The 14,770-nt window shown below is 36.7% G+C and overlaps 1 protein-coding gene across 1 annotated transcript in view; it reads right to left on the bottom strand.

Annotated features, from left to right (window-relative positions):
• The window catches only part of LOC110159975 (phospholipid-transporting ATPase ID-like), a 15,753-nt gene extending 4,435 nt beyond the window's left edge, over positions 1-11,318 (bottom strand). The window contains exons 1-19 of the mRNA XM_055153202.1: positions 11,259-11,318; positions 9,894-9,974; positions 9,750-9,808; positions 9,558-9,671; positions 8,866-8,964; positions 8,726-8,787; positions 8,018-8,090; positions 7,820-7,890; positions 7,138-7,220; positions 6,885-7,043; positions 6,114-6,202; positions 5,453-5,646; positions 4,469-4,677; positions 3,174-3,217; positions 2,925-3,090; positions 2,527-2,715; positions 1,963-2,078; positions 1,723-1,887; positions 1,233-1,344 (exon numbers count right to left, since the gene is read on the bottom strand). Of these exons, the coding sequence (XP_055009177.1) occupies positions 1,233-1,344; positions 1,723-1,887; positions 1,963-2,078; positions 2,527-2,715; positions 2,925-3,090; positions 3,174-3,217; positions 4,469-4,677; positions 5,453-5,646; positions 6,114-6,202; positions 6,885-7,043; positions 7,138-7,220; positions 7,820-7,890; positions 8,018-8,090; positions 8,726-8,787; positions 8,866-8,964; positions 9,558-9,671; positions 9,750-9,808; positions 9,894-9,948 (2,059 nt within the window). The 5' untranslated portion in view covers positions 9,949-9,974; positions 11,259-11,318. The remainder of the gene's footprint in view (positions 1-1,232; positions 1,345-1,722; positions 1,888-1,962; positions 2,079-2,526; positions 2,716-2,924; positions 3,091-3,173; positions 3,218-4,468; positions 4,678-5,452; positions 5,647-6,113; positions 6,203-6,884; positions 7,044-7,137; positions 7,221-7,819; positions 7,891-8,017; positions 8,091-8,725; positions 8,788-8,865; positions 8,965-9,557; positions 9,672-9,749; positions 9,809-9,893; positions 9,975-11,258) is intronic.
• Positions 11,319-14,770: the final 3,452 nt, after the last annotated feature.

Here is a 14,770-nt window from a genome sequence, read left to right as displayed (position 1 = left end):
AGATCACTTTTAGCTTCATTCCGGTAAAAGTTAATTCCAGTATTGGTAAAAGTAAAATAAAATAAACTATCCTCATACCTTCATTCATGTACATTAAGGGAACATATGTAAGATTTTGATTTTAAATTTCATAAATATGACTTCACTGTGTCCCCAGATATGAGTGGACTTGAGCAAATCAAATTTAGTGTTTATTGATATCAATTCAAATGGTGCTGATTTATTCTTCACCCCAAAGACACTGGATATGATGGTCAAGTTCTTTATGTTATAGTATGATGTTTGCTTCTCAAAATGATCCGAAAGCAGAATGAGCCTCACTTGGGTTGCAATTAATCAGTGCAGTTCAGTGAGTGAATTCTGGAGCTTTCACATGAGATATGGCTTATCTGTATAGGGAGAATGAGAAAAACCTATAAGCCTGTGTGTTCTCAGATAAGGCACTGGCAACCCGGGTTCTGTTGCAATTGAGGTATTAAAACAAAATGTGCAGGCTACGTACAGTTTAAAGGTCCCATATTATGCAAAATTTACTCGCGTGAGTTTTTAGCCATGTTATAATGTTGTTACCTTTTCAGAACTTGAAGATGTGTTTTGTTTCATTCAGACATGTTTGAGTAATCCTTCATTATTAATCTGCCTATATCTCCAATGCTCAAAGAGCTCTGTTCCACCAAAGCAGTAGTTTTTCAAGTTAACAGCTACCTTTTATTCTTTGATGGCCTTTTGATTGGACATTCCAGGACTGAAATTATCCAATGATTCTAGTGAAAGTGTATGGAGATTAAAAACACAGTGGCGCCTTCCTGTATTACAACATGACATCGCAAGATGGAGTGGACTTTTCTGTTTGAGAGAAGAACTCAGCCTAAATATGCAGGGCTTGTGTGTTAAACATGTGTGAATGAAACAAACCATAACACCAGGTATGTTTGTGATGAGGAAACAACATTATAACATAGATCAGAAAATATTGTCCCTTTAAACCTAACACTGCTAGCAGGCATTATCTGGGCTTGTCTTTCTGACTGGCAATTCTGACTCACTATTTGCCAATGAGTGCCACCAGGGCGCAGACTAAATAAGAACAAAATAAGAACAAAAACAAACCTAAAACAGGACTAAACAAAGTGTAAAACTGTACTGAAGATCCAAACCACCATTACCTAAGACAAAACAGGGTCTAAACACTATACTGTAAAGATAATATCTTGTAAGCGCAGTGACCTTACCCTGTTTATCCCCAGTCAGCACCCAGATCTTTATGTCGGCCTTAGCCAGCTGCTCAATTGTCTGAGGAACGCCATCCTGGAGTTTGTCCTCCACTGCTGAGGCTCCCAGTAACTACAAATAGAAATACATTATATTATATAAACTCTATTGTCAGTATAGTAAGAGTGAGAAATGTGTCCTCTGCACATGACCATTTCTTAAACCAGATTATGAGGGATCATTTAGTAGTTATAACATGTAAATCAATAACCTAAATAAACAAAACTCTCATTTCTCAATGAGGTTAAAAAATACAAGTATATGCTATCCATAGGGCTAAAAAATTTTTTGACTATTGCCATAACGATTACCCATTTGAAACAACATTTTAGATCTTCTGAATGGGAAAAAGAACAGGAAGCTGAAACCCATGAAATTTATTCTACTGAGGAATGGCTTGAAAAGTTACAACTAAATGCTTCATTAGTTTGTGCATGGTAATGTATTTACCATTAGGTCTTTCTCAATCTCTTCATACAATTGGTCCAGCATCTCCTCCCTTCCCTCCATGGCTATACTGGCCTCATGGTGCCTGCGTCTCCAGTCCTCCATATATTCTTCATCCAAGTCCTTATAGGCCAGAACCAGTGTCCTCAGCCCATCCCCTGCATACTCCTGTAGTGTTATAGGAAAGTAGGTTATATAATCAGAACATACACCTTCTGGCATCACGTTTTACTGTTTTCTCACATTAAGATGCTGAGTCGTCACCTCCATCAGTTTTTTACAAGATGGATGCAGTCTTTCATAGATGATGGTGTCAGCGCCTTTACAATACAGAGTTGTCTTGCCCTCTGGATTGCGCACTAAAAAGAGAACATAGCTAGAAGGTTATAATAAACTAAACAACAGGGATTGGTAGAGCAGGATATTACTCTAATTAAGTAAGAGTATAAAGAGTATATGGGTATAAAGGTTAAAATAATGGTAAAGCAACAGTATGTAACTTCTTATGCCTAAAATAAAGGCATGTTTGTTCATGTTGTTTGTATTTTTTATACTGAGAAATGTATAAAATCATATGTCCTTACTCTGAGCCTTATCTGGCTTGCTTGTTTCCATGGGAATTTTGTTCTTTTGGTTATAATATAAAAGTATCTATCAACATGAAGAATGATCTGTAATATGTTTGAACTGGTATGGAATCATGTAGGTACCATTCCAAAATTTTTTTTTAAGTTACTGAAAAACTTTACAACACACCTCTGACAAATAAAAATTATATCAGTGATACGATAATGCCATTTTACCCACCTACAACGGACATCCTCTTTCGGATATTGTTGAAGTCCAGAACAGCGATCAGCTCGTATGTGATGTGTTGTCCCATCTCCACCACAGTGATGCTCTCTGGAGTACGGGACAGGAACACAAAGCCAAAGTTTCTGGCTGCTGTCACAAGAGCGCCCTCATCTGGTGACTGGGCCTGGTAGTAAAGTTCCCCTGAAAATATAAGGCAACAGAGGTGCTAATATTACAACAGGGTAAAACATGAAAACAATATATATGTGTTTCATCAGAGGTTTTTCAACTGTGGAATGGGTACTCTGACTCCTCTGCAGTTCTAGTATTTTATCTTATTTTTTAAATTGCACTCACACAGTTCTCTGATTTAGAGTGAAATTGATGTTTGAGGATTATGCAGTTCTCACCTGGGTTCTTCTCCTCAGGCATGACAGTGTGACACACAGCCAGCAGTCTGAAGAATCCCTGTGCCTCAGGACTGCCCTCCTTCACCGTCTCCACTAGGCTGTGGTCATGGAACATAAACTTTGGATCTGCCAGTTTATTCCAAGAGAAGTCCACTCTTTCTGTTTTCTGCAAAGGACAGTAAAAGTACAAAGTTAATATGAATGAATACATCAATACAGAGTAAATGTTTGCCAATGTATTTATTTTACATCTGTGATTTCGACCCTTTGTCCAGAGAAGTCAAACAGCTCCCCTGCAAAAAGAATAAAAATAATAGTTGTTGCTGATTTTTTTTTTTTTTTTCAGACAAATGAGAATATGTAGCCTTCACATATAAAGGTCTCTGACGTTACCAATGAATTTCAATTAAGAATGAAAAACAATAAAATGGGAAATTTCATAATTTCATTAAATGTCAAAGAAAATGATTTTGACCTCTATTTCCAAAATTTAATTTAAAATTTATTTCAAATAACACCAATCAAAAATAGTCACCATGCCTATTTCAATTCTGATATTTTATTTTCTCTGGTTTATTTGTCCTGGAAGTTCTGCTGCTAGGACTTACCTGAAAATCATTGCAATTTTGTGGACAAACAACTCTTCTTTCACAGCGATGTGTTTAATTGATTAATAAATAATTGTTGAACCCGATGATGAGAAACAGGTAACAGTGATAAACTCTCCATTCAGTTGACACTGAATTCACATGCAGCACACTAAGCAACATAACTTCTGGGGCAAATAAACCAAAGAGAATAAAATATCCAAAATGAACTAGACGCTGAGACTGTTTTTTGATTGGTGTTATTTGAAATAATTTTTTTATTAAATATTGGAAATAGAGGTCGAAATCTGTTTTTCAGTTTCACACTAAAATGGAATAATGAAATAGCAAACTGTTTTCCCATTTTATTGTTTTTCGTTCTTAACTGAAATTCAAAAAAACAAATGGTACACGGACAATCCATATGACCACTGCTGAAACCTTCTCTACACTGAACCACTTGTGGATGAATGAGGGATTATACCATCTGGGGGCCACATTAACTAGGTAGTAGTATGAATTATAACACACTGAATAATGTTTGTTAAAATTATAATTTATGTACATTAGCATTCATTGCTTATAATGTTAATAACCTGTAATTGGCTATGAGTCCAAATTAATGAATGACAATTAGTAAATGGCTAACAACTTGTAAACCATAGGCTATGAGAAAAAATACTAATTATAACAATTCATATGTGGTCCCTAAACTAAAGCGTTGTCATGTATTTTACACAACTTTAACAAGAACAAATGTAAATAAATTATGTTACTGATATTGGAATAGCAAATATATCCTTGCAGTTATTTTTGCTAATCATCAACAAGCTAAAATTACCACTGTGTTTGTTTATATAATTTCCCTGAAGGCCTAATGAGCTCTCAAAAAGTGTTTGTACAGTGCTCATGATTATCTGTCTGAATGAATGAAGAAGTTACATGACGTTACATTACCATAATTCCTGCCGTTGATGGAGCACTTGTTGAAGGTCATGATGTTCTGTGTGAGTGTTCCTGTCTTGTCACTGAAGATGTACTTGATTTGGCCCAGCTCCTCGTTCAGGGTGGTGGTGCGGGCCTGGGCGGGCGTGTCACTCTTGGGGTAGTACATCTTACGGTCCCAGTCGATGAAGAAACTGTTCCCCAGACGAATGATCTCCACACTGATATAAGCAAGAAAATCTATTATTCTGAAAATGCTTTAGAGGCTATACTAGCTGGTTAATTTATAGATTGTTTATTTATATACTTCTATGCTCCCTTGTCTGGACTTGGTGAATTTTAGTTTGGTTGGCTTATCCCAGTTTTAGAAATTGTTAAAGGCACTACACCTGATTTTTACTGACTTGAAAAAACATGATAAAAACTTTGTTGTCACTTACTGAATGCATTCAGAACATCCTAATTATTCTTAATTATTCACCGAGATGAGTTTATAAGTGTTTTTTACAGCTTTTCGATACCAGAGTGGAGTTTTGCTACATAGACTATTATATTTGATTTTCTTTATTATAAACTACAAAATTTATCTAACTCAGGCCTAACACTAGGAAAGGAATCATTAACATGTTTTTTTTTTATTGTGGACATTAAACATTTCTTAACCTTTGGCGTATGCTTATTCTTGAATAAACATAAGTCTAACACAGGTAAAGGAAAGTGAGCAACTATATCAAAACCAATTTTCTGAGCTCTCAAGTGTGCCCTTAAGCGTCAAAGAAAACAAGATTACACGCATGCATGAATCACTCAAAACACCACTGTGAGTTAGCTAATGATAAGGAAACAGTACATAAAAGTTGATTTTGCATAATATGTCCCCTTTAAATCTTGGTTGGGATCCTGGTTAGTCCTACTCTGGACCTATTTTAGTCTTGGGTTTTGGCCTGGTTTAGTCCTTGGTCTTTATATGAGAGGCAGGCAACTTGGAACTTTTACCTGACATATAGAGAAATAGGCACCACAGTGTTGAGCACGATGACATAGCTCCAGAAAGAGAGGAAAGAGGAGAGCTGAGCCGTGGCTCCTTCTTCATACGGGAGAAAAGCCAAGAAATTGGTGCCCTCCTTGGACTCCCAGATGGCATTCCCAATGGCCAAGACCGTGCACATAGAGGCCAGGAAACCAAAGATCTGGAGAAGAAACACAGAGAAAGAGACGTTAATGTGTAGTATATATGACAATGTTTTTTACTACAATTTATATTCAGTTTACTTTAGTAGAGCCTAAAATTAGAACAGCAGTCACCTTGCAGAGCTTCATAGAATTGCTGATTTAATCAGTATGAAGTTAGAAAACCAAAGAATTGAACAGTCCTTCGTCAATAAACAACATATGAGATCATCCCACTAACTGACTTGAGATCTAATTGTTTGGAGATTATCATAATTATTGGCTTAGTGTTTGAATTAACAAATCAAAGCAGAGTTCAGACTTTGGAGAAATTAATTCGATATTTTTGGGGTCATAAATGGCACAAAAGGTGTATGTAAAAATCCTGCATTGTCTTTGGCACTAAAACATAATTTGTTTTTAATTTAAAACCATACAATTTAAACAAAAAGCAAAATCAATAAAAATGAAGAAAAGCTTAACTCACACAAAGCACCAGAACATTCATGAGATGGTCGATGCTGGTCCTTTTAAATATTGACTTTCCACTGTTTTGCATGAGCTTTGTGTCAGCACCTGCAGACATCACATAAAAACAAATATAGCTGTTATACCTGCCACCTGCTTGTCTATATAGATGTTACTGCATAAAGTGTTCCACAGCATTAAACTCTTCGATCTCCATGGGAACAAGCAGATGAATTTGAAAAGGGGACATTACTTTTCTATGGAGTAGTTTCTAAAACATATTTAGATCACTGTTACCTTATATTGTTCAGAAAATACTATATTCGCCGAAAACAACATCTTACCATGTTTCATTATGATACTTTGAGTCTCCCCTCCCTTTGCCCTCTGCACGAAGTCGCTCTCCCTTCAGAGGTTGGTAGCTGTAGCATATTGTTTTGTATTGTGTGTTTGTATATTTATGGAAACTTGCCGTGTGGCGATATAAGTCTGTAGGCAGGGCCAGGCTCATACTGCTAACCATAAGAAGGTTTCAAATGGTGTCTGGCTGAGATCACTAGATAACAGCAACAAACTTCTTCAGGCATGTTTTTGAAGAGACTGTGTTATAGCGGATATACATTATAATTGTAGAAGTCTCCAAAAAATAGATTTTGTATCTTTAATAAACAGAAGATAGATAAATTTATGCCATACTGTGGAACAATCTAGGCAAAGCACTAACATCCTCCACCTAAAAAGTTACATAGTGCATCTCTAACTTGAATATTTAATATTATGAATCCGTTACCTCCAAAGATGACCAGGCCATAGCACCACTCAGTGTTCCTCAGAGTGCATCCTCGAAGCAGCACCTTGTCATTGTCAAGAGCGTAGGACTGCCCACTGAAGGTCAGGGTCCCTTTGAATTTGTCCAGCCTGTTGTTAGGAGGCTCACATCTCACTTCACCTGGAGACACAAAACCAGGACAGAACCATACATTGTAAATGTATGGTTCTGTCCTGCAAGTGCATTATATTATTAAGAGCATTGCTTGTTTTACCATTGAAAGCAGTCAGGGCCTCGAAGTTGTCTCCAAGTTCTCCTGTTACTGTCAGGGCCTGTCTCACCTTCAGATTAGTTTCACTGAAAGGAAAAGAAATGAGAGGCAAATATAGATTACGACTTTACTAAAATGTCCAGTTGGAAATAGCCTAAAATGGGCCAAGACCATATATGACTACTCCAACAACATTGCTCATTTCACTGTTGACCATCACCGTGTTGTTAGTGATGTGAGGCTGTTACTTTTGAGATACTGTCAATGAAAACTAATAGCACAAATAGACAAAATAATACAATAAGTCATTAGAACTTAAGGAACATGACTCTATATGCAAACTAATGTTGTCATGATAATATAATTTTAATTCTGTTTAGACAAAAAGATCAAGATCATTCTAAAAGCTATTCAGGAAAGGAGCATCTAGATACTAGTTTTAGTATTGATTAAGATCAGATTTTTCGATACTTCTGACAACCCTTATGAAAACAGTGCTATCCACCATCAGATTATAATGCTTCAAATTACGAATTATAAAAACGTGGACCCAAAAATCTTATGAATCAATACTAGGGAACTGCTCATTTATTTCTCAGGCATTAGATTGGAGTAAGAAAATCCCCAAAACACAACACAATGTTTTGTTTTCCATTATTCTTGTGGCCAGATCCTGTGCATTTACCCATCTAGTTCAGCTGTCTCCACATAAACCAGATTTAGAGGTTCACTGCTCGACAACAGCAAAAGATCAGCCTAGAAATGGAACATAAGCAGGAGATAAGGGTAAGTGATGCCGTGATTAGATAAGACAACTTAAACTTTAACTGCATATGTGAAAGTACAAACAGCATTACTATATACTCTTACGGTGTATACTTACTGTTACAAACTCGTTATTCTCCAGCCTAATGATGTCCCCAACTTTCACATTTTTCCACTTTTCTTTTTTCAGGCTGGCAGAAAAAAAATAATTTGTTAGATTTGTTTAGGTAAAATAATTATAATACAAATGTTACCATGCGTTATCTTTTGCCATTTTCAATAAAAATGTGTGCAATCTAGGGGTATAACACTTAATTGGAATAACAGTAGTCGACTTTGGTTAAAAGTTAATTTGAAAAATCTTAATGTACAATAAAAATAATAGTTTGACTAGTCGATAAATTGAAAAAATAATCCTAGTGCACTACTAAAATAATTTTTAGTTGCATCCTAATTATATTTCAGTGGATTAGAACTAAAATGTCTTTAATAACTAATTATTTTGAGGTGTTAGCACTAAACTGAAGCAAAGAATTATGATCTATGTAGTTCCATAATCTTCCTATGTAGAAAATGAGTTTAGGCATATGAGTTTACGACTGACATTGTTAAAGTTCACAGTAATTTTGCAAGACTTTTAATGTTAATGTTACATTGCTATAATAATAATAATAATAAAAAAAAAAAACTTGCTTAATCATTGTGCTAGTCTCATAATATGTCTATTGCACTGTATAAATCAAAGCTATAATGGCACATTGCAATCTATTAAGTAGTAAATAGAATACATTTTAATAAATACTAAATACTAAATATCTGTACTTACTCTCCATCCAAGAGCACATCCACTTCACGGTTATTCACTTGGTTGTCATTCTTGTGTCTGTTCTAGAGTAAAGAATAGAAAAGTTATTTAATTTATTTTAATTTGACTATGGGTACTCTTAATGCAATAGATCCACTCACAATGTCATCAGCAGCATCTTTGACTGCTGTCATACCCAGCACCAGGGTTAGAGGCACTGCAGTGGTGAACCATGACAGAGAAGACACTTGTGGGATTAGCTGTGAAGAGAAGATAACAGGACCAAAAAAATGCATTGCTTTGTTGCAAGACAGTAATAAAGCAGAGACAACTACATAGACCACCATTCATTGCACTGTCTCTGTTCAGCAAACTAAAATCACGTATTTGTTTGTCTGCTGTGATTGGTCCCTCCCCTTCTTGGGCGATTTTGACGGGAGCCATTCCAGATTGATATCACAGAGCTAACCTCATTAGCACTGCATTATCAATCTGTCTTTGCCAGGTTAATGTTATTGCTTTGCCTGGAATGACTAATATTATCTCCATGGAGAAAAACAAGTGATGCCAAGTTACAGGTCAGATCTGTAGAGAGATGTGACCACATCTCATGGTAAGAATGCATGTTATGCTACAAAAACAGCTGTAATTAAATAAATACAAGATAGAGACGTTTAATGCCAGATGGAGGAACATTCCATCAACATTTCATCTCCATGGAAACAGGGAAAACCTCCCATCAGAAAGGTAAAATAGCACAACTTTATTTCTAATTAATTCTTGTTTTAGTTCTGACTTTGTCTTAGTTTAGTTTCTGAAACAATTTGGCCCTAATTTGGAAGAAAAAGTGTACCTGCAGGATAAAGAGGAAGCAGAAGTAGACATTGGCGAGCCTCTGAAGCTGTTCAAACAGATTTAGAGGCAGGAACGTCAAGATGTTGTACTTGGAGGTCTTAATAGAGTTGTCCTAAACAGAGATTGGCATTTGAAACATGCAGTTTTTTTTGCAGACAATATTTAATTTTAACTTTGCCTCAGTACTTACAGCATATTTAAAAGACAAGTTGAAAGCTCTGTCATTAGCACGCAGAAATCGCTCCTCCTCTGAAAGTGGAACAATGGAATAAGCTTTCAGTAGAATAGGTTTGTGGAGAACAGTATACGAACAGTATACACTGTACTGTCTTACCCTTCTTTTTCTCTGTCCCGAACAGTCGCTCAAAGAATGACACCACAGCCCCCATTTTTATTTATATTCCATGTTTCAGACCTGAGAAGGACAACAAATATGTAATTATGAATTGGTTCAGTGGATGGTCCTGAATTTCACAATGTCTCATACATATACATATGTCTGTTTATAATGATCATACATCTCGCCAGTCAGCCTGAGAGCCCTAACCTCAGCATTCCTCTGTCCAAGAGGCCAAAAATATGCTGTTAAACTGTTGATCTAATTAAATATACTAAAGGAACCGTGTGTAAGATTTTGATTTGGTGCATTGGATATTTGGAAAATACCCTTGGCAATATATCAATACAGCAGCCCACGATATCAATACTGTATCATCACATTAAATTATACAATATATCGATATTTCAGTATTTTAGCATATCCCTAGTTAGGTGGCTATATGTTATTTTCATATTTTGAAATTGTACACATTTAAAAATCTACTAGAACAAATCAAAAGTGTTCTTTTTATTTTTTTATTTTCACACTCAACTATGTTTCTGTTTTTTTATATCCAAGCCTATTACATTACATTTGTTAGTACTATCAGTTAGAGCATTAATACCGGAAATGCGTTTAGTTACGCATTAACACATCTTCCTGCTCCACCACTGAAGACAAAAGCAATCTAGAAACTCCAATAACTGTTTGAATTACAAATATAAAGTAAATTATAAGTTAAAAGTTATAAGTAAACCAGGTAAACACTACTTTAGAAATACACCATCAGTCATTCTCATTTGGTCATTTTTTTGTGGAGTAGAGCTTATAATATGAGTTGATTTGCATAAAACAAAAGGTAAAGTTCGTTTTTAGTTCTAGTATTATTGATTAAACTAAAGATAATTTTTCACTTAAGATTATCTATAATGTTATCTGTGCTGTGTAATGTTATCTATACTACTGTGTTATTAACACTCGGGCCGCTCCCTTCAGCTTTATGCACCATAAAACTCTGACTACAGCTAAAATTTGAACTACTATATTTTATGTTTTGCAAAGTTCAATGTCATTTTTGTAGAGCTATAGTTCAACCAGCAAAACATATATGTAGGTTGGCAATTAACCATTAATATAGCTTGCTTAGTCTAACAATAGACTAAAATATGAATTCTACAGATAATAAAATGTAAAAATGAAACGTACCTATAAGCAACTATGCAAAATCCATCATACCACAATTATGAAAACTAAAAATATAAAAAAACTGAACAATCCAGTGGTTAGTTGCTCATGTGACTTTTGTTAAATCCAGGCTTAAGTTCAAATCCAAGTAGCCTAGAGGTGTTAGAGTGTTATTATGTTGAAAGCAAAGCCTACCTCGAGCTAACAGGTTCATTCACCGTTTGGGATCCCCCTCGGAGGACGAACAGACCAAAGCTAAGCAAACAGTGTGTGTAAGTGAACTTTGGACCTGCCTGGAGAGCGAGGTGCGGCCGGAGAGCAGAGAAGGGGGGCATAATGACAACAGTGCAGGTAAGCGGGCCTAGCCAATCAGAGTGAAGATCTGGAAAAAGGAAGTCAAGTGAATTGTTTTACAGGATTTTTTTTTCAAAGTTATCATATTTGTGGAAATGATCACAGTACTACATTCCATAAAAGTGCAAAGTCAAACAGTACACCAATACAAGTAAAAGTACCTCATTCAAATAACTCAGTACTTAAACTTACTTTAAATACAGTATTTACCGAAGTAGAAAATACTTTTGCAGTGTTATGAATGATAACTAATAGCTAATAATCTGACTGTGAGAGACGTCGTTTACATATTGTATACAATTGGGTATACAGTTAACATCGGTGTCCACTGAGTGAGTTTCAAGTAAAAAGAATACATTTTGCCTTTCCTACAACTAAATAAATATATAGCTTTTCTCTTTGTAATATCTCTTTTACTTCTAGCATTTAAAGAAATACATTTCATAGAACCAAAGTCTCTATCAATTTTGCAATAATAAATAAAGACTTGTGTTTAAGAGAAAGAGTGCTGAATTTCAGTCACCTGTAAATGCCTGGACTTCAGTGACAGCCTAAACCATCCTGTCAGGATTCAGAAAGTCAGAAATAATTCTAACTGGAAATGAGTCTGAGTCTGACGACAGCTACACAGAAGAGGAAGCGGCACTCCATGGGTAACATGGATCTATTAAAATAATTTACCTTTGGACGTCACCAAGTTGCTCAGAAGTGACACCGAGGGAAAAACCAACACAAATGTACAATATAGTTGGACGAGGGACAAATACAATTCATAGTCGTCTCCAGTGTACCTGTATTTTGTATGACAATATGGACATAAGCCTCCACTCCTTCTCTCCACAGTCTGCACTGTAAAGTTCCATCTCACTGGAAGAAAAACAGACAAATAAATGAACTGTACTTCAATAGTTTAATACTATCAATATAAAAACTTACCTGTATTGTATACTGTTTTCTCAGTCTGACATTTTTCCCCTCCTCTCATTCTGATGTCAAACTATTTACAACATAATAAAGACACCACACAAACCTATCTAAAAATATTCACACTAAAACACGGCAAACTATTTACAACATAAAAATCACACCACACAAAACCTATCTAAAAATGTTAACAGTAAAACACACACGGCAAACTATTTACAACATAAAAATCACACCACACAAAACTTATCTAAAAATGTTAAAAGTAAAACACACACGGCAAACTATTTACAACATAATAATAATATGTTTTTTTTGTTTTAGTTAACTGGTGCCAACAAGACTCCAGATCCTCTTCTGACTGAAACACAAACAGAAAAAGGATCAGTTCTTAAAATAAAAGGAGTACTTGTGTCTTAATGGAGTAAATGGCCTCTGTGGCTCACGTGACCTTTTCCAGTCCTTCCAATCCTTCTTACGCTCCTCCAGGTAGTCCTCCATCTGCACCACCCAGTCCGGCCTAGGTCCAGGGAACAACTGTGGGACAGCAGCGGCGGTCACAGGGCGGCGGGCAGCAGCAGCGGCGGTCACAGGGCGGCGGGCAGCAGCAGCGGCGGGCACAGGGCGGCGGGCAGCAGCAGCGGCGGGCACAGGGCGGCGGGCAGCAGCAGCGGCGGGCACAGGGCGGCGGGCAGCAGCAGCGGCGGTCACAGGGCGGCGGGCAGCAGCAGCGGCGGGCACAGGGCGGCGGGCAGCAGCAGCGGCGGGCACAGGGCGGCGGCGGCAGCAGCAGCGGGGGCACAGGGTGCAGGGCAGCAGCAGCGGCAGGCACAGGGCAGCGGGCTGCAGCGGCGGCGGCCATACGACGGCGGGCAGCAGGGGTGAGTGCAGGGCGCACAGTAGCAGCAGCGGCAGCAGCAGGAGGCCTAGGGGGTAACACAGGGTCGCTAAAAACAAAGGAAGAAGGCAGCACAGAATAACTGAGCTGAAGACTAGGAGGAGGCATCGTGGCAGCAGAAGTTTGTAGAGGTTGTGTGTGTATGTGTGTTTGTGTGTGTGAACTTAGAACGAGAGGCAGGGTCCTGTGCAGGATGTCTGGACGCCTGATGAATCACGAGGACCACACGGATCTGTGGAGAGGAACAGAATGTGTCAAACACCAGTGTTACCAGAGCTCACATCTTAAGAGTCCAGCCAAACCAGAGCTGAGAACATAAAGAGTTCAATTAACACTCCGCATGGGCCCAAATTCAAATTTGGTGTTGCAATTATTATGGTGAAAATAATTGTGATTAACGATTATATCACGATAATTATTCAAGTTGCTGACAGTTAAAACAGCTTATATTTACATATTTAAACAACTATACTTTGTTATAAATAAAAACAACCCGTTCTTGTATTATGGCAATTATCTCTATTAGCGATTATCACAATTATAGAAAATGTCCCACAAACAATTACTGTCTACAGTTTTACTCCAAACTTTACAGTCTTGTATTAAACAAGATTTGACAAAACATACTGATGGATTTTTTCATATCCAGTTCCAATTCTGAGTTATTCAAGTTTTGACTCATGTTTTTATATTTTCATTTCATGTGGTCCTATCTCAGGTTTAACTCTGTTGTCTGAAGTACAGTGGGTAATAATGCAGTGTACGACTCTTCAGGTCATACAGACGAGTGGTGAAATCTGCTAGAAAACCTTTGACAGGGACACAATGTTAGCAGCTAGCATCCTTATTTGGAATGTTCAAACATAACTGAACTGACTTAACAGAAGTAATGTTTTTTATTGTTATTACTTTTTTTTTGTATATTTCATATATAATAACTATATTATTATGATGTATTAAAAGTAGTAGACTATTATGATTAAACTTAGGTAAATATGACTTTAAACTCCTTTTTGTTTGTTGTATAGAAAACCTCTAAGACCCCAATTGACTGGAGATCATTTAACCCAGTCTATGAACATACCCGTTCATTTTGGCACTATTCAAGAAATGGTACATCTTTAATTTAGCTCAACATATGCTTTCATTTGACATGTGGAACTTGTCATCTAAGTGATACCATTTATACTGTCTACCTGTGAAACGTAACAATGCTAAAAAGCACAAAGAAATTCTATTGAAAATTCAAGACTTGTCAGTATACTTAATAGAATTTGGGATCTAAATTCTGAGTATGGGCTAATTTTAATGGAACAATACAGTGGACTGTAGCAAATCAGGTGTATTTTTAAAAAAGAATTTTAGCCTCAACCATTTGGGAAAAGGCCTGCATGCTTGACTATAATGTTCCAATAAAAGCAGTAGGAGTCCTCTTCTAGTACCTCAATACATGTTTTATTTGCTAAGGTTACTTTTCTATATGTATCGCCTCACTATAGTCACCCTATTATTAGACTCTAGTTGGAGTCAA

The sequence above is a fragment of the Boleophthalmus pectinirostris genome, unplaced genomic scaffold (genome assembly GCF_026225935.1).
Source record: "Boleophthalmus pectinirostris isolate CB_2022bp ecotype Guang Dong unplaced genomic scaffold, ASM2622593v1 HiC_scaffold_18, whole genome shotgun sequence".
NCBI classification, from domain to species: domain Eukaryota; kingdom Metazoa; phylum Chordata; class Actinopteri; order Gobiiformes; family Gobiidae; genus Boleophthalmus; species Boleophthalmus pectinirostris.
Note: the sequence above shows the minus strand (reverse complement) of the source record. Positions and strands in the feature narration are given on the sequence as shown.